This window comes from Ursus americanus, chromosome 30, assembly GCF_024610735.1.
Source record: "Ursus americanus isolate L20-20 chromosome 30, mUrsAme1.1.p, whole genome shotgun sequence".
NCBI classification, from domain to species: domain Eukaryota; kingdom Metazoa; phylum Chordata; class Mammalia; order Carnivora; family Ursidae; genus Ursus; species Ursus americanus.
Window position 1 is genome coordinate 32,545,682 of NC_142156.1, and position 27,322 is coordinate 32,573,003.

Sequence of the window (27,322 nt, forward strand, 5' to 3'; positions counted from 1 at the left end):
TTGTCACCTATAAAATCTAAAAAGAGGATTGCCATGAACTCTAGGTATTCCAGTTGTTACCATGGCTAGCATCAAAGCTCAAGTTATGTTCTACCCACCTCTAGGGATACTGAAAGGCAGAATTGAGGCTAGGTCATCTGTACATTATGGCTGTAGAATGATAATAGTCAGTGATAGGTTTTACGGTGACAATTCTTCAGGTCCCTACTGTCAAGAAGTAGCTTAGAAGGCTTCCTCGTGCTCCTTCCCAGTCAACCTGTCCCTGAAAAGTAAACACTATTCTGACATCTACTACCATAGATTTTGTTTTTCTGTTTTTAAGCTTTAAGTAAATGGGATCACACAACAGATTTTTGTCTTTGTTTTTCTTTAAATAAGTGGGATGCATGCATTCTTGCTGTATGCAGGCTTAGGACGTTCTTTTTCATTGCTAGGTAGAATCTCATTGAATGAATGTGGTAGAGTTTTATATGTCCATTTTACTCCTGATGGACTTTGAGGCTGATTCTTTTGCTATTTCGAATAAAGCTGCAGTGAGTTCGTGCATGTCTTTTGGTAGACATATGTAGTCACTTCTCTAGAATATATGTATACTAATGAGACGTTCCAGAACTACATCGATTTAGTTTTTAGAGCAGATTCTGCCAAACACTTTGTCAGAGTGATTGAAATAATTTACATTTCCACCAACAATATTGAGAATTCCAGTGCAGCAGATACAATACTTGGTACTGTCAGTCCTTTCCATTAGTGCTGTTCTCTTGAAGTTGTAGTGCTATGACGTTGTTTTCATCTGCATTTCCCTGATGAGTAATGAATGGAGAATATTTTTTTATATGATCATTGGCCACTCGACTACCATCCTCTTCTTTTAAGTTCCTATTCAAGTTTTGCCCCCTCTCTTATTTATTTACTTACTTATTATTTTAGAGAAAGAAAAAGAGAGAGAGAAAGAGGGGGAGTGGGAGGGGCAGAGACAGAGGGAGAATCTCAAGCTGACTCTGCACTGAGCGCAGGACCCTGAGATCATGACCTTGAGCTGAAACCAAGAGTCAGATGCCCAACTGACTGCACCGCCCCGGTGCCCCTTCTTCTTCTTCTTTTTTTTTTTTTTTTTGACTATACTGTCAATTGGGAAGGGCATGGGGCACTGGAAATGTCCCACATCTTGACCTGGATGGTGGTTTCATGGGTGTGTATATGCGCATTAGGGTTGGTGCTTCATGGTGCATCATATTTAAGAAATTATTGTCTACCAAAGATGTAAATATATTCCTTCTAAGTTCTCTTTTTTTTTTCTTTCTTTTTTTTTTAAGATTTTTTATTTATTTACTCAAACAGAGATAGAGATAGCCAGCGATAGAGGGAACACAAGCAGGGGGAATGGGAGAGGAAGAAGCAGGCTCATAGTGGAGGAGTCTGATGTGGGGCTTGATCCCACAACGCCGGGATCACGCCCTGAGCCGAAGGCAGACGCTTAACCGCTGTGCCACCCAGGCGCCCCTCCTTCTAAGTTTTCTAGAAGAAAACTTTACTCTTTAGCCTTTTGCATTTAGAGATTAGCATGTGAATCAGCAGACTGAGTAAGCAAGATAAACCCTCCGCAACATGGGTGAGCATTATCCAATCTAATCCATTGAGAGCCCTAAGAGAACAAAAGTGAAGGAAAAAAAAAATTCCTCTCTCCTTTCTTGAGATGGATCATCTGTCTCTTCTGCCTTTGGACATCAGAGCTCCTGGTTCTCAAACCTTCAGACTGAGACTGAATTATGCCACTAGCATTCCTGGTTCTCTATCTTTCAGAAAGCATATGATGAGACTTCTTGGTCTCCACAATTGCATAAACCCCATCTCTCTCTCTTTTCATCCTTGGTTCCGTCTTTCTGGAGAATGCTGACTAATAAAAATATCTGGGAGATTAAGTTCTCCAGCGTTGTTGTTCAAAGTTGTCTTGGCTATTCAGGTTCTTTGTTGAATTGAAGTGGTTATAAAGGCCATACTTGTCTTGCTCTTAGACTCATATGCAATAGTTCATCATTAATCATGGTGTTAGCTGTAGGGCTGTTTGTAGCTACCCACTGACTTTGGGGGAATTGAGCTAGAAATCAATAACAGAAAGATAATTGAGGAAAAAAACCCAAAGTTCAAAAATTAAGCAATATAATTAAAAACAGGGCTGGGACTAGGGTGCAGGAGGCCAGGAGCCTAAAGTGCAAAATGCCATTCTTGCACTTTCACAAACCTCTTGCATACTGTTCTCTATGCTCATTATAAGATGGAGCTAAAGCAGTTAGAAGGAATTCATATTTAAACTGCATACATTTGAAAAGAAGAAGGGTTGGGGTGGGCAAAATGGGTGAAGGAGATCCAGACTTTTGAACTTCCAGTTATAAAATAAGCCACGGGGAGGTAATGTGCAGCATGGTGACTATAGTTGATAATACCATATTGCATAGTTGAAAGTTGCTAAGAGAGTAAATCTTAAAAGTTCTCATCATAGGGGCGCCTGGGTGTCTCAGCTGTTAAGCATCTGCCTTCGGCTCAGGGTCCTGGGATTGAGCCCTACATCGGGCTCCACACTTCGCTGGGAGCCTGCTTCTATCTGTCCCACTCCCCCTGCTTGTGTTCCCTCTCTCGCTGGCTGTCTCTCTCTCTGTGTCAAATAAATAAATAGAACCTTAAAAAAAAAGTTCTCATCACAAGAAAAAGAATTTGTAGTTATATTTGGTGATGGATGGATGTTCAGCAGACTTATTGTGATCATTTCACAATATATACAAATATTCAAATATCAAATCATAATGTTGTACACCCGAGGCTAATATAATGTTTATGTCAATTGTCCCTCAGTGAAGAAGACGAGGGAAAAGAAGGAGTAGAAAGGTTGGAAAAATAATGATTTAAATCAGTGCTGTCAAGGGTGCCTGGGTGGCTCAGTTGGTTAAGTGTCTGCCTTCAGCTCACGTCATGATCCTGGGGTCCTGGGATCAAGTCCTGCATTGGGCTCCCTGCTCAGTGGAGAGTCCCCTTCTCCCTCTCCTTCTGCTGCTCTCTCTCTGTCAAATAAATAAATAAAACCTTAAAAAAATAAATCAGTTCTGTCAATAGAAGCTTCTGCAGTGATGGAAATGTTCTATATCTGCTCTGTCCAATATGCTACATGTGACTACTGAGCCATTGAAATATAGCTAGTATGACTGAAGTACTGGATTTTTAGTTTATTTACTTTAGATTAATTTAAAATTAGATTCAAAGGCAGGGTAAACAAATTTTCCTTACAAATGAAGTCCAAATAATTTCTGTACTCTCAATAATTTGTGTATCTCATAGACATTCTCCCCTCAATGAGACTACATGTAGCCCCTTAGGGTGGGCTAGATTTAGTGACTTGCCTCCAAGGGCAGAATATGGAAAGGAGAAAAAAGTAACTTTACAGTGCAGAAATCAGTGGTAAGTCATACTGATAGCATGTATCCCTGGTGGGAAGTGATAAGGACATTTCACTTCTGTGGTATAATTCTTTTTTTTTTTATTATGGTATGTTAGTCACCATACAGTACATCATTAGTTTTTGATGTAGTGTTCCATGATTTATTGTTTGTGTATAATTCTAAAAACCTATGTCCCCAGTGTAACCATGAGGAAAACATCGAACCCATATTGAGACAGTCTGCAAAATATCTGACACTTAAAGACTCCTTAAAATTGTCAAGGTCATGAAAAACAAGTAAAGTTTAACAAACTCATAGACCTAAGTAGGCTAAGGAGGCACTATGACTAAGTGTGGTGCAGTATCCTGTATGGGAATCTGCATCAGAAAAAGGACGTTGGTCAAAAAACTAGTGAAATTTGAATAAATGCCTGGAGCATGGTTAATAGTAACTTAATGAAGGATATTGAAGTAATTTTGAGGCCTAAAGGAGGGCATTTCCCAAATACGCATTTTAGACATTGAAAATACTTTCTCTGTATCTATATCCTCTTCATTTTGCCTATGGTATGCTTCACTGAACAGAAATCCTCTAATGCAAAGGATCAAGAATATTTAGACTGTGTGATCTGACCATAATGGAACAAGATGAGAAATTCATAAAGGAATAGCTTTTTAAAATCCCACAGATTTGGAAAATAGGGGCGCCTGGGTGGCACAGCGGTTAAGCGTCTGCCTTCGGCTCAGGGCGTGATCCCGGCGTTGTGGGATCGAGCCCCACATCAGGCTCCTCTGCTATGAGCCTGCTTCTTCCTCTCCCACTCCCCCTGCTTGTGTTCCCTCTCTCGCTGGCTGTCTCTATCTCTGTCAAATGAATAAATAAATAAAATCTTTAAAAAAAAATAAAATAAAATCCCACAGATTTGGAAAATAAATACCATATTACTACATAATGCTTGTGTTAAAAAGAGAATCATAGGGAAGACCTACTTGGATTTGAATTATAATGAACATATTATGAAGCAAAAATTGTAGGATACAGTTAAATTGTACTTAAGTAAATGAAGGTAAATTTGTAGCATTACATACAAAAGAAATAACCGGGAGTTTACAAATAAACCACCTAGGCATTTATCTCAAAAAATTATAAAGAGGATAACTTTGTATGGCGACAGATGGTAACTACACTTATCATGGTGATTACTGTGTAATGTATAGAATGTCATATCGCTACACTGTACACCTGAAACTAATATAACATGTCAACTACAATTAAAGAAAATTATATTGTAAAGAGGAACAACAGAACCTATAGAGATAATAAGATAGTAAAGAGTGGAAAATATAAATGAACTAGAGATGAAAATCACATTATAGATTAACAAACCCAAAAGCTGTCTTCTTCTTTTTTTTTCTTTTCAAAACATTACTAAAATAGACAGACTTCTGGAAGTAATAGCAATTAAGAAAATTTGTAAAGGGCCAGATATAAATATTTTAGACTTTTGAAAATGATTTCTGGCAATTAATCAACTGCTGTTTTAAGAGGAAAGCAGCCATAGACAATACCTAAAGGAATGGGTGTGTCTGTATTCCAATAAAACTTTAGTTATGGACCCTGAAATTTAAATTTTACATAATTTTCATGTTACAAAATAATGTTCTCTTTGTGGCTTTTCCCAGACATTAGCAAATGTAAAGTTCATTCTGCAAACTATACAAAAATAAGTGCCAGGTTATTTTTATATAGCTTGACCAGATGCAACATCAAGAGTATGGGCATCAAGACCCAGGTGTGTGGTCAAGTTCTCTTAAACATGGGGCCAGCAGCTGGTGCTTATATGAAAAAGGGATAAACTCCAGGTCGGCAAAAGTATCCCCTGATGGATTGGGGATACTTGAACCCCGGTCAGCTCTGCAACCTTCACCTTCCAAGACTCTTCAAGGGACTGCGGGTCATTGCTGCGGCCCTCACCCCTCTCAGCCTGACCCCGCGCCCACGGATCGCCACCAGGGGCGCCAGAGCGCGCGCAGGCGCCGGACTGGCCTCGCCGCCAATCAGGTCGCAGAGCCCAGAGCCGCGCCGGCCTGGGGCCCGCACCTGGCAGCCAATCACAGATCTCAGCGGGCGCGCGTGCGGAGGCGGCGGCGTCGGCGGCGCCTGGGGCCTGAGGAGGCGTAGTCCCCTCGGGCTTCGCCTGGGGAGCGCCTTGGGGCGGTGCGCCTCCGGCCGCTTAGGGACTGCTGCGGACGGGGCCGGTAAGGACGGGGGCGTGGCGCGGCCCCAGTGCTCCCAGAGGGGCGAGGGGAGGGATTGCGCGGCCGTAGCCCCGCGGGCCGCACCGCTCCTGGTCTCGCTCCACCCGAGCGGCCTGTGCCTGTTGCTGAGGCCTCCGAAGGGAGTGTCGGGTAAGCGGCCCCCGGCGGGTCCTGAGACCCCCTCAAGTACACCCCCTTCCCCGATCTCAGCGGGAGCCTTTCGGGCAGCGTCCCCTCCCCCACCCTGGCGGGCCGCCCCACCCCCAAGCCTGGGCCCAGCCTGGGCCTCCTGGAGAAGGGGCCTGCCCTGGCTCCTAATACCTTCCCCTCCCCCGGCCCGCTGGGGTCTCTTGTTAAACTGAAGGCGTTTAAATGTCCCCAGCCTGCCTCCTCCCTGTTCAGGACGTCTGTTGGCCCAGAGCCTTTAAGGCAACTCAGGCGTTTGTAAATTCATTTATTTGCTCCCTGTCCCCTACCTCAGCGCCTTGTTCATTTTTCTAGTTTGCTGTATCTCTGCCTGGACTCTATTTCAGACTCTTCCACCCTCATGACGTCCTCCTGACAGCCAGGACCCAGGGTGGTTTCCAGGCTTTGGGTTTGGGCAGTTGGCAGGCAGGGTGTTTTCTTTACTGAGCGAGGGTAGACGGGAGGAACAGGTGTGGGGGAAAGGAATCCAGCTCTCTTCTGGTAAAGTGTGAGATGCTTGATGAACGCCCAGATGGCAATATCAGGTAGGCAGTGTGATACAAAATATCCCTGTAACGTGTAAGTAACCCTCATCCTCCTCTATGGTTGCCTCAAGGATGTGACCTTCTCCTGCCTGGAGTATCTCAAGTTCTTAGAAGTTTCAGTGCACACCTGAGGTAAGATGAGAGGTCTTTATAAGGACCGAGACGGTATCATTTTTCTTCAGTTTTCTCTTATTTTCTCCTGTATTAAAATACGACTATTTAGACAGTGTTTTCTGATTGTGTATGGCCTGAATATGTCTGATGAATTCAAGCCAATCACTGATTTCGGTGATTCCGGAGGTCTCTATATTGCTTCCTTAAAAACAGGGAGGGAGGGTGGCATTCTTTCACCTGCTCTCTTGAAAGGAAAAAGAAAATAAGAGGGTCATAGATTTTAAGCTATGTAAAACTGATTTCTTTTACAATGGTAGTAGGAGGCTAAAATGGGCTGATACACATACCTAAGAATTCAGCTAATGTATTAAAGTGGTTCATTCAGAATAAATGTGTATTGCTTAGACATGATTGCATAGGGTTAGTTTGTTCGTTTCTACAACCATTTCCTGACGGCTTTATTTCATGAAGTAATTGAATGTGACTGGATAGGGGAGGCCATATGAATTCATTTCATGCCAGTAGGCAAAACAATAAGAATGTTGTATGCCCAGTGACTTGTGTATGTAGCGCAGTGAGACCCATTACATAGTTATCTATTGCTGCGTAACACATTGTCTCAAACTTAATGACCTAAGAAATGTTTATTTCATTGTCATACTCTAGGATCTAGGACTGGCTTAGCTAGGTGATTCTGTCTCGGGGTATTTTATGAGGTTTAGTGAAGCTTTTGGCTGGATTGGCAGTCTCTGAAGACTTGAGTTTTGTTGGATGATCAATCTCTGAGCTTGTTCATTTGACCATTAGCACGGTTCTCAGTTTTTTACTCTGTGGGCCTCTCCATGGCGCTGCTCCTGTCATGGCAGCTGGCTTCCCTCAGAGTGAGTGATTCAAGAGAGAGCTTGCTCCCAAGATGAAATGCAGAGTCTTTTTCAGAAGTTACATACCATTACTTCTGTATTTGCTTAGTCACATAGGCTAACCCTATGATAGTGTGGGAGAGGACGACACAAGAGTGTGAATACTAGGAAGCAGGATTCATTTGGGGCCATCTTGGAGACTGACTAGCACACCCATTTATCCACCATTCCTGCTCTTCTCTATATTGTTCTATTATTATGAGTGAATTGTTTGGCTCCAGGCTAAGGGCAAAACTTCCCCTTGTGTACTAAATCCAAGAAGTTTTTGTTTATTCAGGAATATTGTTCAAGCAAGTCTCCTCTTTGTCCTGGATTAAGTTTTCAGTTTCTCTGGATCATTCTCATCAGCAAACAGACTGATTGTATTATCACCTGTCATTAAAAATCCATCTTTTAATTGCACGTCCCCCTTCTGCTTATTTTATTTCGTATTTGCTTTTGTTAGAGGAAAATTTCTCCAGAGTTGTCCATATTTGCTTTCTCCAGTTCTCCCATACTCCTTTAAATCCACTCTTGTCAAGATCACCAGTGAATTCCACAGTGCTTAACCCAGTGGTCAATTGTTACTCATTTCTTTTTAAGATCTTATTTATTTATGTGAGAGAAAGAGAGAGCGCAAGCACCGAGGGAGCATGAGAGCGAGAAGCGGACTCCCTGCTGAGCAGGGAGGCCATTGCGGCACTTGATCCCAGGACCCCAAGATCATGACCTGAGCCGAGGGAAGATGCTTAACCAACTGAGCCACCCAGGTGTCCTGAATTGTTAGTTATTAATTTATGTGACCTATTGCAGCATTTATCAGAGTCATTCATTTTCTCTTCCCTGAAAATAATTTTTCATTTGGATTACAACATGCTTTTTCTCTATTCTCCTTCTCTATTCTCTTTTCTCTATTACTGCCCCCCCCCCCGCCCCCGCTTTGGCTCTGAGTAACTCTTCCTTCTTCATATCCTTTTCTGGTTTCTTCTCACGTTCCTGACCTCTAACCAATGGAACGCCCCAGGATTTGGATATCAGACCTCTTTCCCTATATGACCTCATCCAGTCTTGTGTTTTAAATAACATTACATGCCAAAGACTCCAAAATTTATGTACTTAGCCCAGGTCGTTCCCTGAGCACTGGTCTCATGTTTATTTGCTCAGCATCACCCCTTATATGTGTCATCCTCTTCTTCACATCCCAAATCCAATCTGTCAACAAATCTTGTGGACCTTCAAGGTTTTGATCTAAAATTTGACCACTTCTCAGTATCCCTGTCCTGTATTATAATAATCTTTTGTCCGTATTATTTCAGTAGCATCTTAACTTGCCTTCCTGCTTTGAGTTATTACCTTCTAAAGTCTTATTTCTTCACACAGCAGCCAGAGTGATCCTTTTGAAATGAAAGGTCATATCACTTCTCACTCAAAATTCCCAGTGACCAATATATCATACTCAGAGTAAAAACCAAACAACTTAGAATCGACTGCATTAACATACTACAACAAAATCATTCTTTGATCTCCTTTCCAGTTTCTCTCCTTTTCCATTGGCTTGCCTATGTTAGCCTTTTGACCAGTCCTTAAATTTGGTAAGCATGCTTCAGTCTCGGAGCCTTTGTATTTGTTCTTCCTTCTGCTGGAGAATTCTTCCCCAGATCTCCGTAACCATGCCATACAAGTATCAGCCTGCCTCCATACTACCTGGCTCATTTCCTCCTTTATTTTCTCTATAGCATTTATAACCATTTGAAGTTATATATATATATATATATACACACACACACACATATAATAATATAAGATATTTTGTATGTTTTATATTATTTATGTATTGAAATATGTAATACGTGATACTATAACATTGTACATAATAACATTGTATGTGTGTATCTCTTTAAATGTATTTTCCAATTACCTCTATTGCAGTGTCACCTCCCTGAAGAAAGGGTCTTTGTTTCAATCACTACTATATCCCCAGTACCTAGACCAGTACCTGGCATATGGTAGGCTCACCAAATACTTACTCAGATTCCTCACAAACACCCTCTTGATGCTTCTCCCTGCTCTTTTCTCTGTTAGGGGTTAGGGTTAGGAGACTGTCAAAACTGTACGGTTCTTTATCATTATGCTCCTGTGTCATTTGTTTGTTTCTCAGTCTTTTGTGGAAAGGGATATGTTCTAATTCTACTAATTTAATATGTTTTATAGTTGTAGTTCATCCAAAATAGTGACCATCAGAACATTACCAACCTTATATGTATGAACACCCATAGAACTTCTTATGATCTTTTCATAGAGTAACAATTTCTTCCTAATTTCCTTAAAAGAAAGGAAGGGAGGGAAGGGCGGGAGGGAAGGGAAGGAAGGGAGGGGAGCAAAGAGAGGGAGGGAAGAAGGAAGGGAGGGAGGGAGGGAGGGAGGAAATAAATTCCTGCCTCCTCCTTTTTTTGTACCCAGGAGTTCTAACACAGCATTAATATGTTAGGGTCAATTTGATATGAAAAAAATAATGACTTTCATCTTTTGGTTTCATAACAATTAAAAAATTGGGGTACAAGTTATTTTAAACTATCCTTTGTAAGTTCCTTATACTTGTCAACCACAGGTATTCTTAGGTGCATTCCTTATCTTTCCTTTAAATGTATAAATTAGTCATTTGAGTAACTCTGAATAGTAGAGTTCTGAGAGTTCAGCTTAAGCATTATTATTGTATACATTTGAAAAACAAAATATGGATACTTTGTGGAAGTCTTACCAGGATTTTTTTCGTTGGGAGCTTTCCAATAGCAGGAAGATATATGTTACATAGAGATTCATGACAGGGCACAAATAGTGTGCACAGAATATGCTCTCACCACTTTCACAACTTCAGATTCCTTACAAGTAGGTTGATTAACTTATCACCGAAATCATTTTTTTAATGGGGGAGGGAGAGAGAGAAAATAAGCACACATCCTGCTGAGCACAGAGCCCAACATGGGGCTTGATCTCACAACCCTGAGATCATGACCTGAGCTGAAATCAAGATTCAGACGCTTTACCGACTGAACCACCCAGATGCCCTGAAATCGGCGTATTTTTAAGAGTGAAAAGTGGCACTATTAAAAAATACACAGGGGCAGCAGGTCAAACTGGATTGTCCTGGTCAAATCAGGATATTTAGCAGTCCTAATGATAATTAAGTTGATGTTTCAAGACCTTAGTATCAGAGTGGTGTCCACTCTACAAGAAGATATCCATCCATCCCTAGGAACATATGCCTCCCACTACAAATTTATAAATTGACCATCTGATACTAGTTTAACTCTCTTTGTGGGCTAGATTAGTTTGCATTGTTACCATAATCCTAATCACCTAACTCTTGTTACGTGAATGGAGTCTGTTCAGGGGCTTTGAAAATTTAGTATCAGTTGTTGGGTTGGGGGGAGGGGTCACACCAGCCTATTGCTAGGCATTTTTTTTTCTTTAATTGAGATATAATTCACATACTATACATTTCACTCTGTAGAATGCAAAATTGAATGATTTTTAGTATATTCACAAAATTGCGCAATTTTTACCACTATCTAATTCCCGAACATTTCATTAACCCTAAAACCCTGTATTAGTTTCCTGTGGCTACTATAACAAATTACCACAATCTTGGTGGATTAAAAACAACAAAAATTTATTCCCTCTCAATTCTGGAGGCCAGAAGTTAGAAATCAGTATCACCTGGCCTAAATCAGGGTGTTGGCAGGGCCACACTATCCGGGACACTCTAGGGGAGAATGCATTGCTTGCCTCTTCCAGCTGGCATTCCTTGGCTCTGGCCATGTCACTCCAGTCTTATTACAATGCTTTCTCCTACTGTAAGTGTGAATACTTCTGCCTCTCTTCCTGAGGATACTTATGATGGCATTTTGGGCCCATTTATATAATCCAGGATAATCTCCCCATCTCAGGATTCTTAATCACATCTGCAAAGACCCTTTTCCCAAATCAGGTAACATATATATGTTTCAGGGAGTAGGATCTAATATTTTTTGAGGTCATTATTCATCCTACTACATTTCCTCATTCTTCCCCCCACCCCACCCCAGCCCATGGCAGCCACTAATTTATTTCTGTCTCTGTGGATTTGCCTATTGTAGACATTTTATACAAGAGAAATCATATAATATGTGGCCTTTTTGTGTCTGGCTTTATTCACTTAGCATCTTTTCAGGGTTCATCCATGTCATGCATATACAGCAGTAGTTTCCTTGTTTTCATGGCTGAATAATGTTCCATTGTATGGCTATACCACAGTTTATCCATTCATCAGTTAATGGGCATTTGGATTGTTTGCACTTTGTGGCAATTATGAATAATGCTGCTATGAACATTGTTGAGCAAATTTTTACATGGACTTATGTTTTCAACTTTTTGGGATATGTACCTAGGAGTGAAATTGCTGGATCATATACCTCTACATTTAGTTTTTGAGGAGCTGCCAAACTGTTTTCCACAGAGGCTGACCATTTTACAACAGTTGCACAAGCAATATGAGGATTCTGATTTCTCCACATTCTCTGGAACACTTTTTACCGTTACTCTTTTTGATTATAGTCAACCCAGTGGATGCAAAGTGGTATCTCGTTGTGATTTTGATTTATATTTCCCTAATAACTAATGGTGTTGAGCAGCATTTCTTGTGCTTATTGTATTGTATTATTTGTGTATCTTCTTTGGAGAAATGTCTATTCAAATTTTTTGCTCATTTTTTTTTTGCGGTAAAAAATAGATAACATAAATTTTACCATCTTAGCCATTTTAGTGTTAAATGTATTAACATTGTTTTAAAATAGATCTCTAGAACTTCTCATTTTACAAAATTGAAACTCTGTATCCATTCCATTAAACAACAAAGTCCCTTTTTCCCTCTCTCCCTCGACCCTGGTATCCACCATTCTACTTTTTGTTTCTTTTCTGTTGCTTTGACTACTTTAGATACTTTGTATAAGTGTAATTAATATAGTATTTGTCTTTTTTGTGACTGGCTTTTTAAATTTAGCATAACGCATCCTCAGGATTCATGGATGTTGTAGTATGTGACAGGACTTCCTTCTTATACCTGGATATATCCCAATGTATGTGTATATATACATTTTTAAAATTCATTCATCAGTTGATGAACATTTGGGCTGCTTCCACCTTTTAGTTACCAGAATAGTGCTGCTGTGAACACGGGTGTGCAAGTATCTCTTTGAAATCCTATTTTCATTTCTTTTGGATATATACCCAGAAGTGGGATTGCTAGATCATATGGTAGTTCAGTTTTTAATGTTTTGGGGAGCCTCTGTTGCTTTGCATAGCAGTTACACCATTTTACATTCCAACCACAGCACCTAGGGATTCTAATTTCTTCACATCCTTACCAGCAGTTGTTATTTTCTGGTGTATTTATTTATTTTTATATATTTTGATAGTAGCCATCCTAAGGGGTGTGAGTGATATATCATTGTGGTTTTGATTCATAATTCTCTGATTACTATCATGTTGAACATCTTTTCATATACTTGGCCATTTGTTTTATCATTTTTGGAGAAATATTTTTTGTTTAATAATAATATTTTTTATTATATTATATTAGTCACCATACAGTTTACCCCTAGTTTTTGATGTAAAGTTCCATGATTCATTACTTGCGTATAACACCCAGTGCACCATGCAATACGTGCCCTCCTTACTACCCATCACCAGCCTATCCCATCCCCACCCCCACGCCCACCCCAAAGCCCTCAGTTTGCTTCCCAGAGTCCATAGGCCTTTGGAGAAATTTCTATTTAATTCCCTTGCCCATTTTTTTTTTTTAAGTTTTTATTTAAGTGATCTCTCCACCCAACATGGGGCTCGAACTCACGACCGTGAGATCAAGAGTCACATGCTCTTCAGACTGAGCCAGACATCCCCCTTAAATAGGGGTGTCTTTTTATTCTTCTGATATAAGAGGTCTTTATGTATTGTGGAAAACGTCCCTTATCACATATATGATTTACAAATATCTTCTCCCATTCCGTGGGTTGTCCTTTTACTTTCATGATGGTATCCTTTGAAGGACAAAGTTTTTAATTTGATGAAGTCCTTTATTAAATTTATTTAAATTTGATTAATTAACATATAGTGTATTACTGGTTTCAGAGATAGAGTTCAGTGATTTATCAGTCTTATATAAATATATATATATATATTATATATAATGCTCATTACATCCAGTGCCCTCCTTAATGCCTATCACTCAGTTACCCCATCCCCCACTCCCCTCCCCTCCAGCAACCCTCAGTTTGTTTCCTATGATTAAGAGTCTCTTATAGTTTGTCTTCTTCTCTGATTTGGTCTTTTTTTATTTTTCCCTCCCTCCCCCTATGCTTCTCTGTTTTATTTCTTAAATTCCACATATGAGTGAAATTGTATGATAATTGTCATTGATTGACTTATTTCGATTACCATAATACCCTCTAGTTCCATCCATGTCATTGCAAATGGCAAGATTTCATTTTTTGATGGCTGAGTAATATCCCATTGTGTGTGTGTCTATATATATATGTGTGTGTGTGTGTGTGTATACAATATATATACAATATATATACACATACACACACACACATATATGTATAGACACACACACACACACCCCACATCTTCTTTATCCATTCACCTGTTGATGGGCATCTGGGCTCTTTCCATAGTTTGGCTGTTGTGGACATTGCTGCTCTAAACATTGGGGTGCAGGTGCCCCTTCAGATCACTACATTTGTATCTTTGGGGTAAATACCTAGTAGTGCAATTACTGGGTCATAGGGTAGCTCTAATTTCAACTTTTTGAGGAACCTCCATACTTTTTTCCAGAGTTGCTGTACCAGCTTGCATTCCACCAACAGTGTGAGAGGGTTCCCTTTGATGAAATCCTGTTTATTTTTCTTTTGTCATTATTCTTTTGGTACCTTGTCTAAAAAACCATTTACTTCTATTTTTTTTAAAAAAGACTTACAGTTAGCTCTTACATTTAGTTCTACAATTGATTTTGAGGGTTTTTGTTAATATGCTGTGAGCAGGGGTCCAACTTCATTCTTTTGATGTGGAGGATGTTCAGTTGTTCCAGCATTTGTTGAAAAGACTTATCTGTTCCCCACTTAATTATTTTGCTATTCTTATGGGAAATCAATCAACCATTAGTGTATGGGTTTATTTTTGGACTCTGAATTGTATTTTATTGATCTGTGTTTCTGTCTTCATGGTAGTACCACACTCTTGATTACTGTAGCTTTGTAGTAAGTTTTGAAATCAATGTGAGATTTTCATTTCTTCTTTTTCAAGATTGTTTTGGCTGTTCTGAGTCTTTTGCATTTCCATATGAATTTTAATTTCTGTGAAAAAGCCAGCAGGGATTTTGATAGATCAGTATCAGGAATCTTGCCATCTTAACGATATTAAATCTTATCCATGAACATGGGATGTATGAATTTCCTTAGGTCTTTTTTAATTGCCTCAGCAAAGTAGTCAGTATAATTCAGCGTTTTCATATGAAAGTCTTACATTTTTTTTGGAAATTTATTCCTAAGTATTTTACCCTTTTTAATGCTAGTGTACATAGAATTGCTTATTTAATTTCATTTTCAGAGTGTTTGTTGCTAGTGTATAGAAATAGAGTTGATGTTTTATATTGATCTTATATTGTTTATAAGTTCTAATACTAATTCCTCAGGATTTTCTGTATACAAAATCATGTCCTCTCCAATATAGTTTTACTTCTTTTTTCCTGTCTGAATGCTTTTTTATTTATTTATTTTTTTCTTGCCTGATTGTCCTGGTTAAACAACCTCGAGTATAATGTTGCATCAGAATGGTAGAAGTGGACATCCTTGTGTTGTTCCTGGTCTTAGAGGAGAAGCTTTCAGTCTTTCTGCCATTAAGTGTAATGCTAGCTGTGGGTCTTTTACAGATGCCCTTTGTCTGAGAAAGTTCCCTTCTCCCAATTGTTGAGTGTGTTCCCCACCCTCCCCCCCGCAGAAGCTAGATTTTGTCCAGTGCTTTTTTTGTGGGCAGATGTGGGATTTTTGGTCCTTTATTCTATTAAAATGGTATAATGTTGATTGATTTTCATATAACGAACCAACTTTGCATTTCTTACATTAATCTCACTGGGTCATGGTGTATAGCCCTTTTTATATGTTATTAAATTGTGTTTGCTAGTATTTTGTTAAGGATTTTTGCCTCTATTCATAAGAGATATTGGTGTTTAGGTTTTTTTGTTTTTTGGCGTTGATATCTTTAATTTTGGTATAAATAGTACTGACCTCATAGAATGAGCTGGAAAGTTTTCTAATTTTTGAAGAGTTGATGAAAGATTAGTGCTAATTCTTAGATTGTTTTGATAGAATTTACCAGGATAGTCATCTGATCTTGGATTTTTCTTTTGGAATTTTTTTTTTTTATTACTAACTTCATCTCTTTGCTTGTTTTGGATCTATTCATATTTTCTAGGTTTGTTTTTTCAGAGTCAGTTTGGTAGTTTGTGTCTTTTTAGGAATTTGTCCATTTCATCAGAGTTCTCTTATTTTTCAAATAGAATTGTTCATAGTGTTTCCTTAATTTTTTTTTTTTAAATTAATTTCAGGGAGGCCTGGGTGGCACAGTTGGTTAAGTGTCTGCCTTTGGCTCAGGTCATATCTTGGCGTCCTGGGATCCAGCTTGGGTTGGGCTCCCTGCTGCATGCTGCTTCCTCTCCCTCCGCCCCTCCCCCGCTCCTGGCACTCGCGCTCTCTCTCAAATAAATAAAATCTTAAAACACATTTTTAAAAAAAATTCTGTGGTTGGTAGTAATATCCCCTCTTTATTTAAAAAAAATAATGTATTGAGGGCGAAATTTGCATAACATAAATCAGTCATTTTAAAGTGAAAGATTCAGTGGCATTTGGAGCATTGTACATCTGCTGCTTCTATCTAGTTCCAAATATCTCAAACATTCCAAAGTAAAACTCTACCATTAAGCAGTTTCTCTCCATTTCTCCTCTCCCATCCCCTGGCAACTACTAATCTGTGTTTAGATTCTATGGCTTTATCTATTCTGGATATTTCCTGTAGATGAAATCATACAGTATGTGAACTTTTCTATCTGACTTCTTTCACTTTGCATGTTTTTAGGGTTTATTCAGGTTGTAGCAAGTATCAATACTTCATTCCACTTTTTAAAAAGTAAGTTAATTATTTTTATTGAGGTATAATTGGCATATAACATTATATTAGTTTTAGGTATAGGGCATGATGTGGTGTTTGTATAAATTGTGAAATGTTCACAGTAAGTATAGTTAACATCTGTCACCATACGTAATTATTTTTTGTCTTGTGATAAGAATTTTTAAGATCTACTCTCCTAGCAACTTCAGATATGCAATACAGTATTATTAACTATAGTCACCATGTTGTGCATTACAGCTCCATAACCTATTTATTTTATAACTGGAAGTTTGTACCTTTTGATCCCCTTCATCCACTTTATCCCTCTCCCTTGCCTCTGGCAGTCACCAGTCTATTCTCTCTATCTATGAGCTTATTGTTGTTCTTTACGATTTCATGTATCAGTGAGGTCATACAGTATTTGCCTTTCTGTTTGACTTATTTCACTTAGCATAATGCCCTCAGGTCCATCATATTGCTAATGGCAAGAGTTCATATTTTTTATGGCCGAATAATATTCCATTGTTTGTATATACCACATTTTCTTTATCCACCCATCAGTGGACACTTAGGTTGTTTCTGTATTTTGGCTATTGTAAATAATGCAGCAGTGAACCTGGAGATGCCTTTATTCCCTTTATGGTTGAATAATATTCCAGTGTTTGTATATACCACAATTTGTTTACTCATCCATTGATGGATATTTGTATTATTTTCACCATTAAGTTCTTGTGAATCATGTCTATAAACATGCATTTACTTTACATGTACTTGTCTGAGTACCTGTTTTCAGTTGTATCAGGCAATACCTAGAAGTGGACTTGTGGAGTCATACGATAATTCAGTGTTTAACTTTTTGAGGAACTGCCATAATATTTTCCACAGAAATCCTCTGGTTTTTGCAAGCTTTTGGTTAATTTCTAGGATGAAAAAGCTTGATTTTGACAATTTTTGCTGTTGTTCTCTTTGCTTTTATGAGGGAGGGAATATTTGTAGTTTCTTATTTCAGCATTCACTTTGACCTTACCTTATTGCTGGCATTTAACAAATTAACATTGTCCTTTTTTTTTTTTTTTTTGGTCATCTTTTTTTGTGGTTCTCTGTAGCCCCTCTTTAAATCATTCACCATTCACCTGATACTTCCAAACCCTTTTGAAACACTTGGTCTTAGAGAAAGAACTTCCTTCTGAACTAATAGGCCACTTTTAGGTTGAACTGCCTCCCTGCTCATCTCTACTTTGTGGATTCTTCTAAGATCCTGCTCTTGGGAGGTGAGGAAGGGCAAGGGAGAATGGCTGAAAGTGACTGACCATAGTCATTCTCCTGAGGTCGAGGGTACAGGGTTCTCACATTTGCTGTAATAGTACACTTCAGTGGGTCCCGGACCTGAAGAAAATTGGCTGTTCCTCAAATCTGAACATTTCCTACTTCTTCCCTCAGCCCACTTTCCTTTGTTAAATTTTTGTAACTCCTAGATAATTGTTTTCCTTTCACAAATATTTAAGACTTATGTGCCAGGACTGCTCTAGGATTTGGGAGAAAACAATGAAAAAAACAGACAAAAACAAACAAAACAAACTAAAAAACGAAACAGAACTTTTCCAATGGAAAGAACTGACAGTCCAGTGGAGAAAGAAAGGTATATAATATAATGTTATGTGTGTATATATATATATATATATATATATATATATATATACACACATAGAATATATATATATATGTGTGTGTATGTGTGTATAAAATACATTCTTTGGTGATACAGAAGGTGATGTTATGAAATTAGGAAGAATATAATAGAGCAGGGTTATAGGATTGAATGTTGGGTAGGTAGGAGTGTTGTAGTTTTATTTTTTTATTTTTATTTATTTTTTTAAGAATTTATTTATTTATTTGAGAGGGAGAAAGTGAACACACAAGCAGGGGCAGGGGCAGGCAGAGGGAGAAGCAGTCTCCCTCCTGAACAGGGAGCCTGATGCAGGACTCGATCCCAAGATCCCGGGATCATGACCTGAGCCGAAGGCAGACTCTTTTTTTTTTTTTTAGAAATTTTATTTATTTATTTGACAGAGAGAGAGACAGCAAGAGAGGGAACACAAGCAGGGGGAGTGGGAGAGGGAGAATCAGGCTTCCCCCTGAGCAGGGAGCCCAGTGCAGGGGTCCATCGCAGGACCCCGGGATCATGAGCTGAGCCAAAGGCAGACTCTTAAGTGACTGAGACACCCAGTCATCCCAGGAGTGTTGTAATTTTAGATCAGGTGATCAGAGCGAGTATATGGTAAAGGTAAGTTTGGACATGACTTAAAGGAGATAGACGTGTTAGCCGTGCAGATATCTGGGAGATAAGAATTTCAAGCAGAGCCTAAAGGGAACAACAGGGAAGCCACTGTGGCTGGATTGCTGGGCTTCAACATACGAATTTTGGAGGGACACAGTTTGGTCCATAGCATAACTTAAAATATATTCTCTGAAATTGGAGGAGTCATTTAACATGTAGGAATAGTAGAGTGATATAAATTACAGGGTGTTTTAAGATTCCTCTAGTGGGGTATGCAGTTGGTGGTAATTTGAAGGACAGAGAGACAAGACAATTTGGAGCCTAGTGCAGATGTATAAACATGAAGTAACCAGTGGACTCAAACGTAGAAATTGGGGGGAAGAGCTTTAGTAGGAATGGAAATGAAAGGTAGTTAGAATGACTAATGCTCTAAAAAGTTATTTAGAACCACTTACAAGTTTCTGTGAATAATTTGATGGAGGTTGGGGGAGGTTTGAACAGTTTTTATAAAATACGAGATTAGAATTGGATCCAGTGAGACTCTGATCCTTAGAGACTGAGCAATTAATAGCACCATCACCAGAAATGTAGACATGCATTAAGTTAATAACACAGAATAGGGAATAACACAGAACTAGAATTCAGGAATCACGAATTTTAGTGCTAACTCTGTCTCCAGACCTCACATGTAACTTCAGATGAATCATAAATTTTTCTAGGCTTTAAATGTCTATCCTCAGATAATTCTGATGCTTACATTAGTTGTCAAATTAGATTTTATTCTATTTTTTAAAAATTTTTTAACTCTAAGTTTTAAATTATATTCTGATTTTTATGATATCAGGGAGAATATTAATAATTTCAACTTAGGGGGCGCCTGGGTGGCTCAGTCATTAAGCGTCTGCCTTCGGCTCAGGGCGTGATCCCGGCGTTATGGGATCAAGCCCCACATCAGGCTCCCTGCTGGGAGCCCTGCTTGTGTTCCCTCTCTCACTGGCTGTCTCTCTCTCTGTCAAATAAATAAATAAAATCTTTAAAAAAGGATAATAATTTCAACTTAGAATTATTTCTTGAGATGATATTAGAGCATCATGTGGAATTACCTAGAAGACAGTTACTAGAAATGTGGAAGGTGATACTCCGGAGGTTAGATTAGGGTAGAAGTTCTCCCATAGAACATTTTTGATTGCACATGTAGGGGATTTCTACTAGCGTCTCGTAAGTAGAGGTCAGGGATACTGCTACACATCCTAAATGCACGTGACAACCCCCACAACAGAGAGTTATCTGGTCCAGACATGTTAGTGGTGCTTATGTTGGGAAACAGTGGACTAAGTGGCATCATCCTGGAGTTAGATGATTGAAGTTGTTATATAGACAGACCAAACCAATTTCAATGACTCTAAAGAGCAGTGTTTTCAGATGTGCCTTATATATTTTCTTGCATTACATATCTCCTAATTATGTACTTGATCTTAGTTTTAAGAAGGTTGTAAATCACTATTCATGACACACTTGACTGTAAACTTCATGCATTCACCACTTTCTTCTTAGTACTTTGTTAGTGTCTTACCAGTGTTGGGCAAGCAAAATATAGTTGCAGAACAAGTGATGAAAATAATAAATAATTTTTCTGCTTATTATTGTTTCTTTTTTGACTTACTTTGAAGTTGGTACACACATCTCAGGATTAAGTATCTATGTGTTCCAAAATTATATGTTGATGTACTAATTAAATTAATGGGAGGTACATGGCACATATTAGATGCCAGTTTAATTTTTATAGATGGAGTTTGAAAGGTCTACATTGGACTACAATGAGTTCTGACATTAAGTTTTCAGCAACTTGTGAGTTATCCATAGTTTAAAGTACCTACATCTTGCTAGCCCAAAACCAGTGTTTTTCAAACCACTAGTAGTGAGCCATTTTGTAGGTCATGACCAATTTAAGAAAAATGAAATAGAAAATATTAGAATAAGCATCCCATGTAGTAAAGCAATTGTTATTTATATGTTTGTGTAGTGAGACTCCATACGCATTTTTTTTTTTTTTACTATGGGTTGTGATAAAAAATGTTTTTAAAAAGCTAGAAGCTTTCAGTCCTTCATGGGCCTACAGAATATCTGACATGGACAAGGTTCTGAGAGTAAAGCATAGAAAATGCGGAATTAATGGACTACGTCTGTTCTACAAATAAAGATTGTTAATGAAAGTCACTATTAATTCATTTAACAAATTCTTTATTTGAGCTCCCTCCCATATTGTGCCAGGCACTGTTCTTTGTGGTTGGGATACAGAAGTCAACAAAAGATAATATCTGTCCTTTGGAGTTTACATTTTACTGGATGTACAGTAGAAAAGAATCAAGATTATAGATAAAGTTTATAATGTGTTAGGTGGTGATAAGGACTTGAAGGTGAGGGGAAGGGAAGAGAGACTGGGAATATGAATTGCAGTTGGTTGGAGTATTTGAGAACCTCTTTGAGAAGACTTGCAATAGAAGTCTGAAGATGGTGAGGATTCAGTTATGCAGGTATCTGGATGATGAGCATTCATATTAGGACAGCAAATACAGGGCCCTAAGCAAGGTAAAGTGTTTAAGGTGTTCAAGAAATAACAAGGCAGTTAGTGTGGTTAGAGTGAGGTGGATAGGGGAGAGTAGTAGGACATAATGCAGGGCAGTACGTAGGCTTGGAAGCATGGTCTTGCAGGCATTGGCGATATTAGAGCACTTGGCCTTTTACTGAGTGAACTAGAAAGCCGTTGGAGGGTTTTGAGCTGAGCAATGATATAATCTGATTTGACGGTATTACTTTGCCTGCCATGTGGAAAAGAGACTGAGGTGGGCTGAAGGAGGAAGTTCTGTTGGATTTAAGTTCAGCAGGGAAGTCAGGATTAGAGGGAGAATTTTAGGAGACATCAGTGAATGGACTATAATTAAGGCCTTGAGTTGGGATGAGATTATCAAGAGAGTTTGTTCCCAATTTGCTAGGCACGTGCTAAGCACTTGACATTGAATTATGCTGTTTGTTGACAATGAGTAGGTACTCCTACTCTGTTCTATGAATTTGGCACTTTATGAAATTAGTGTGTATGAATCAATTGAGATATGTACATTTACTCTAACATTTTCTTTAATTCAGCTACAAAATAAGGTACCATTGGATTGTTGGTGCTTTTTAAAAAAGAGCTGTTACCTTAAGTGTAAGAAATAAGAACTTTTGCCTTTAAGATAAAACGCATTTAAAAGGTTTGAACTTGCCAAAGAAGATGCAGCTGGTTTGTGGCTGACTTACAATTCCAGCTTAATCTTCTCTGACTCCAGAGCCCATGTTTCTAAACACTGCACAATGGTGCATACCCTTTACGTGTGATTTCACCTAGTGATTAGTTATTAGTTTTTTCCTCTTTTTTTTTTAATAGAAGAAATCATAATCAGCTTAAGGCAAAGCTACGATTATAGAGTTGCATAGACAGAATAATTGTAGGCTTTAAGCTGTCATTTATCCTCTGTGAGTTTTAGTGTCCTTATCTTATAAAATAAGGGTGTTTATAACTACCTTAGAGTTTTGGAGAGAATTAAGTAAGATAATGCATTTTTCTGTACTTACTGATGTATAGTGTGTTTGTACTTAGGTGGCAGTTTATATAAAGAAAGCACTGGGACTGGCCACACCTTCAAGAATAAAAAAAAAAAATTAAAAAATGGAACAGCCATGTATGTTATGTGAAGAAGAACAAGAACCAGAGCCAGAGCCAGAACCAGAACCACAGCAGAACGTAGAAGAAACCAAAAAAGTAGATGATGAAGACGCTGAGCTGATCTTTGTTGGGGTAGAACATGTAAGTGACGACGCTGAGCTGATCTTTGTTGGGGTGACTTCCAATTCAAAACCAGTTGTTTCAAACATTTTGAACAGAGTCACCCCAGGTTCATGTTCAAGGAGAAAAAAGTACGGTCATCTCAGAAAAGGTACTGCTCACAAATTGCAACCTATAAGTCATGTGACCCCTATATCAGAAGCAGTGACTGCCTTGCCAGTTTCTGAATCTGAATCAAGATCAACAGATAGTCCCATTATTATTGAGCCCTTGTGTAAACCTGATTATAAAAATAATTCACCACAAGTCGTGCCTAATAGCTCTTCAGAGTTATGTTCTCCTTTGATTACATTCACAAGTTCATTGCAGCATCCAGCAGGAGCAGCACTTTCTGGAGGAGGTATGAATAAAAGTACTTGCATATCAAAGCAACTTTCCACTGCTGAAGTAAATGACATAAATCCCAAAAGACCTAAACTCAGTGATGGAATCATAGGGGGACATGCTTCAGCTTTGTCCCCTTCAGGTATCTTTCATACAATGACTTCGCAGCAAAGCACACTCTCAAACAGTGTTCATACCTCATTAAGCCATGTTCAGAATGGAGCACCTTTTCCAACAGCTTTGCCAAAGGACAGTGTCCATTTCAAGCCTATAAATCCTGTTAAGGAAAACAGACTAGCAAAAACAGACTTTTTGAGTCTAGCAAGTCAAAACCAGATTGTTGATCCCAAAAAAGGAAGTCTGGTCATATTACTTCGTGACTTTTATTATGGGCAACATAAAGGAGATGGTCAGCCAGAACAGAAGACTCACACAACCTTTAAATGCCTCAGCTGCTTGAAAGTTCTAAAAAATGTCAAGTTTATGAATCATATGAAGCACCATTTGGAACTTGAGAAACAGAGGGGTGACAGCTGGGAAAGCCACACCACCTGCCAGCACTGCCACCGACAGTTTCCCACTCCCTTCCAGCTGCAGTGTCACATTGAAAGTGTACACACTGTCCAGGAGCCTTCTACTGTCTGTAAAATTTGCGAATTGTCATTCAAAACAGACCAGGTCCTCTTGCAGCACATGAAGGACAATCATAAGCCTGGCGAGATGCCCTACGTGTGCCAGGTTTGCAGTTACAGATCGTCAGCCTTTGCTGATGTGGAAGCACATTTCAGAAAATGCCATGAAAACACTAAGAATTTGCTCTGTCCATTTTGTCTCAAAATTTTCAAAACTGCAACGCCATACATGTGTCATTATAGGGGACACTGGGAAAAGAGTGTTCATCAGTGTTCGAAATGCCGGCTACAGTTTTTAACTTTCAAGGAGAAAATGGAGCACAAGACCCAGTGTCATCAAATGTTTAAGAAACCTAAGCAGCTAGAGGGATTGCCCCCTGAAACAAAGGTAGTTATTCAAGTGTCACTGGGACCTCTTCAACCAGGATCAGTGGAAGTAGCATCCATTACTGTGAACACGTCTGATTCTGAACCATCACCCTCCAGGTCTAAAAGTAGAATTTCAAAAAAACCTCGTTAATTCTAGTTTCAGTAAATCTAAAACAGGTATTTCAATCAAAGTCAAAAATCCCATAAAAATTTTAAAAAAATACAAACCATACATTATTCATCAGCATCAAAAATAGTGAAACTGAGTCATTTATGAGTTTCTTTTTAAATTCATGAAATACAGTATTGTCTGATCTGAATTTTGAGATATTATTTAAGAATTTGTTACCTGGTTTTCATGTACTGTGTCTGGCTTAACACATAAAAGATGTTTTGTGTATGTATGTGTGTGAGAGAAAAAAGTGGAAACCTATTTATTATTTTGATATTTCATGTTGCTTGTACGTTTGAAAGCTCTCATTTCTGTATATAGAATCTATAGGGTTTTTTTAAGTACTTAATTTTAACTTCAACCTTTTCCATGCCCTGAAGATTTCAATATTAACTCTAGTCAGACTTGAATGGCTTTGTTTTATCATGGTTCCATTTGCTGCTGAGTGCCCAGAAGTGTCTGTCTTGTGTTAGTCTGAATCAATCTGACTCTGAAAGCCTGAGTATGGAGAAGTTGAGGGACGAGGTGTGGCATGAATGGGAACCAGGAACTGGGAGGTTAGTCAGTGGAGAGCAGTGGCTTCTTATTCTGGTTGAGGGCACGCACACACACACACACACGCATTCACTCTAGTTTTGGAGCCAAGGAAGATAGAACACTGTCTCAGAGTGTCTTTTCCTAGCACAAGAACATCCAAGGAAGCAAAACCATTAAAATAAAATGCTTGGCATTTTGGCAAGGGACCCCTGCAGACATGAAAAAATTACTGTATCGTTGGTTTCAGATGGAAAAGCAGGGGTAATGAATAGAATGGGGTCTGGTGCCACTGGACCTCCTGTTGAGTGATCCAAAGGAACTCCATTTGTTCCCTTCCCTCTTCCTTCTGGCTGGCCTTTGGTCAGGACGAATTAGCCTTATACGCCTCTTAGTCACAGCAGTAAAGCAAGTAAAATTTCTCAAGGGAAAGAAGCCCTGACGTCTATAGTTTGAACTACACTGGACCCGTAGTTTGAACTGAAAAGGGCCCAACAAATGGTATCTATCCAGTTCAAGGACTAGGCTAAATTTAGTTCTTGTACTATTAAGCTGGAATGGGGTTGTCCAAGAATAGTAGGTAGTGGATAAAAGCAGCCCATGGTGACTGAGTAAAATTAAACCCATTATAGGGCTTTTCCTTATATTTTTCTGTGTACGTGGATCTTAGCCCAGTTGAACATGTGAAATTTGCAATTTTGTTTCTTGCCTTAGACATGAATGTATTACAGTTAACAGTTATTCTGTGTTGTGTGTATAGTTTCCCTTATCAAACTAGTTGAGGTTAAAGTTGTGCTGGACACACTCCGATGTGTAAGAAATGTCCCATTTATTTCATTAGGTATTAGGTCTTAGAGTTATTGTCCTTCACCTAATCTATTCAGCTGTCTAATCCTTGACTATACTGTGAGGGGAATATTTTCCCCTTGCCATTTCCAAGGACTCTGACATAACTGGAGTGCTCTCTGAATATTGGTTCCTGAACATCATCCTTGGCTGTTTCTGTGGGTTCCCAGGATTGAGTCTCCTGGATATTTTCTAGTGCCATCCCTTCTTTCTCCGCCTTGACTCAAGTACCTATAAGCCTGTGCATGACTTAAGGAACCTAGGATGCTGTCCATAGACCTGAGCAAGGAGAAGTGTCTCCTATTTTCCCTTGCTTTCTCCTCTTCTTTAACGGTACCTTATCTCTCCCCACTTTTTTCTTCCCTCCTCAATCTTGTTAAAGTCCCTAAGCTTTCACAGAAAGCTGGGAAGTGCTAGTCCTCAGGGGCTTAGCATCCCTTCTAGAATGGGGAAGGAGGACAGATAACAAGGTAGTTGCAAGTTTGTCTATGTTTTAAAGAATTTCCTGAGTATAGATTCTGTTGTATTTATTTGCTCAATGCTTGATTGATTTGCACTTTGAACATTTTACTAGGCCTTTTTATTAGTTTGCTTTGGCCAAGGCACTTTGTTGATATTTTAGCCTGAACCTATTTCTTCAGGTGGAGAGAGAGAGCGAGAGAGTGTGTGTGTGAGTGAATGAATATGTATGTATGTGTGTGTATGTGCACACTTGTTTTAGTCTCAGGTGGAAACTTGTGTATAAATAGATATGCAGACTTTTGCATACTTATCTCCCTTGTTCTGTTCTTATAACAAATTCTGTTTTGAAAACAGTAAAAATATGAAATATTTTAGTTCTGGTTTTTTTTTGTGGTTGCTTGGTATTACCAACACTGTTAACTGTTGTTTGCTCTTTAACTAAACTATGACCCTAAGGAGTACAAATTGTTATTTATTGCCAACTACAGGTTCTGGTGATAACGGCCCCTGTCTACCTCCTCTCGCTTCTCCATCCTCCGCCATGCTACTCAACCATTGTCCCCACTGGTGCACTAATTTGACACCCTGGCCTTGCTTTTCTTTAAGCAAATCACATTTCTTCCTGTTCCAAAGACTTTGCAACTGCTCTGCTCTTAGAATGCTTTCCTCCTGGGCCTGCATGGCTGGCTACCTCACTTAATTGTGTGGACACTTCCTTTAGCTTACTGAGCTTCACCAGTGTTCGGAAGATACTGACAACGAAATCTCTGTCCACCTTCTTACTCCTCCCCCTTTTAAAGGCACTTTAAGCCTCCTCACTCCCTTTTTCCTCTCCAATCTGGTTAAATTTCCTAGGTTTTCACGGAAAGCTGGGAAAAGATAATCATCAAAAGCTTTGCTTCTCTTAGAATTGAGCTACCTTGAGTCAATTTCTGTGCCTGTAACCAAAAGAAACTGAATATAGTGAGTTCAGTTCTTTCGGGAGCTTTCTCTGTTTTTCTATTGATACCTCTATATTTTTTTAAGGCAATGTCACTTTGTTTTGTTTACAAATATATTGAATATCTGTCAAGATTACTATTTTGTTATTGCCCTTTGTGAATTTCCATGTCTATTTTGCTTGTTCTTTCAGATGAAATTTATTATTTTGTTAATGTTGCCAAAAATTGTAAGTAAAATAGCAATTGT

At 38.9% G+C, this 27,322-nt stretch overlaps 1 protein-coding gene across 1 annotated transcript; it reads left to right on the plus strand.

The window, feature by feature from the left end:
* Window positions 1-5,541: 5,541 nt before the first annotated feature.
* On the plus strand, window positions 5,542-27,322 carry LOC148107483 (zinc finger protein 280B-like). Its single transcript, XM_087857556.1, has 3 exons — window positions 5,542-5,689; window positions 6,492-6,552; window positions 22,550-27,322. The coding sequence occupies exon 3, from the start codon at window positions 22,619-22,621 to the stop codon at window positions 24,269-24,271; it is 1,653 nt and encodes a 550-aa protein (XP_087713682.1). The 5' UTR covers window positions 5,542-5,689; window positions 6,492-6,552; window positions 22,550-22,618; the 3' UTR covers window positions 24,272-27,322.

Coding starts and splice junctions, on each gene's coding strand:
- LOC148107483 (XM_087857556.1), top strand. CDS start 22,619: ATGGAACAGCCATGTATGTTATGTGAAGAAGAACAAGAACCAGAGCCA.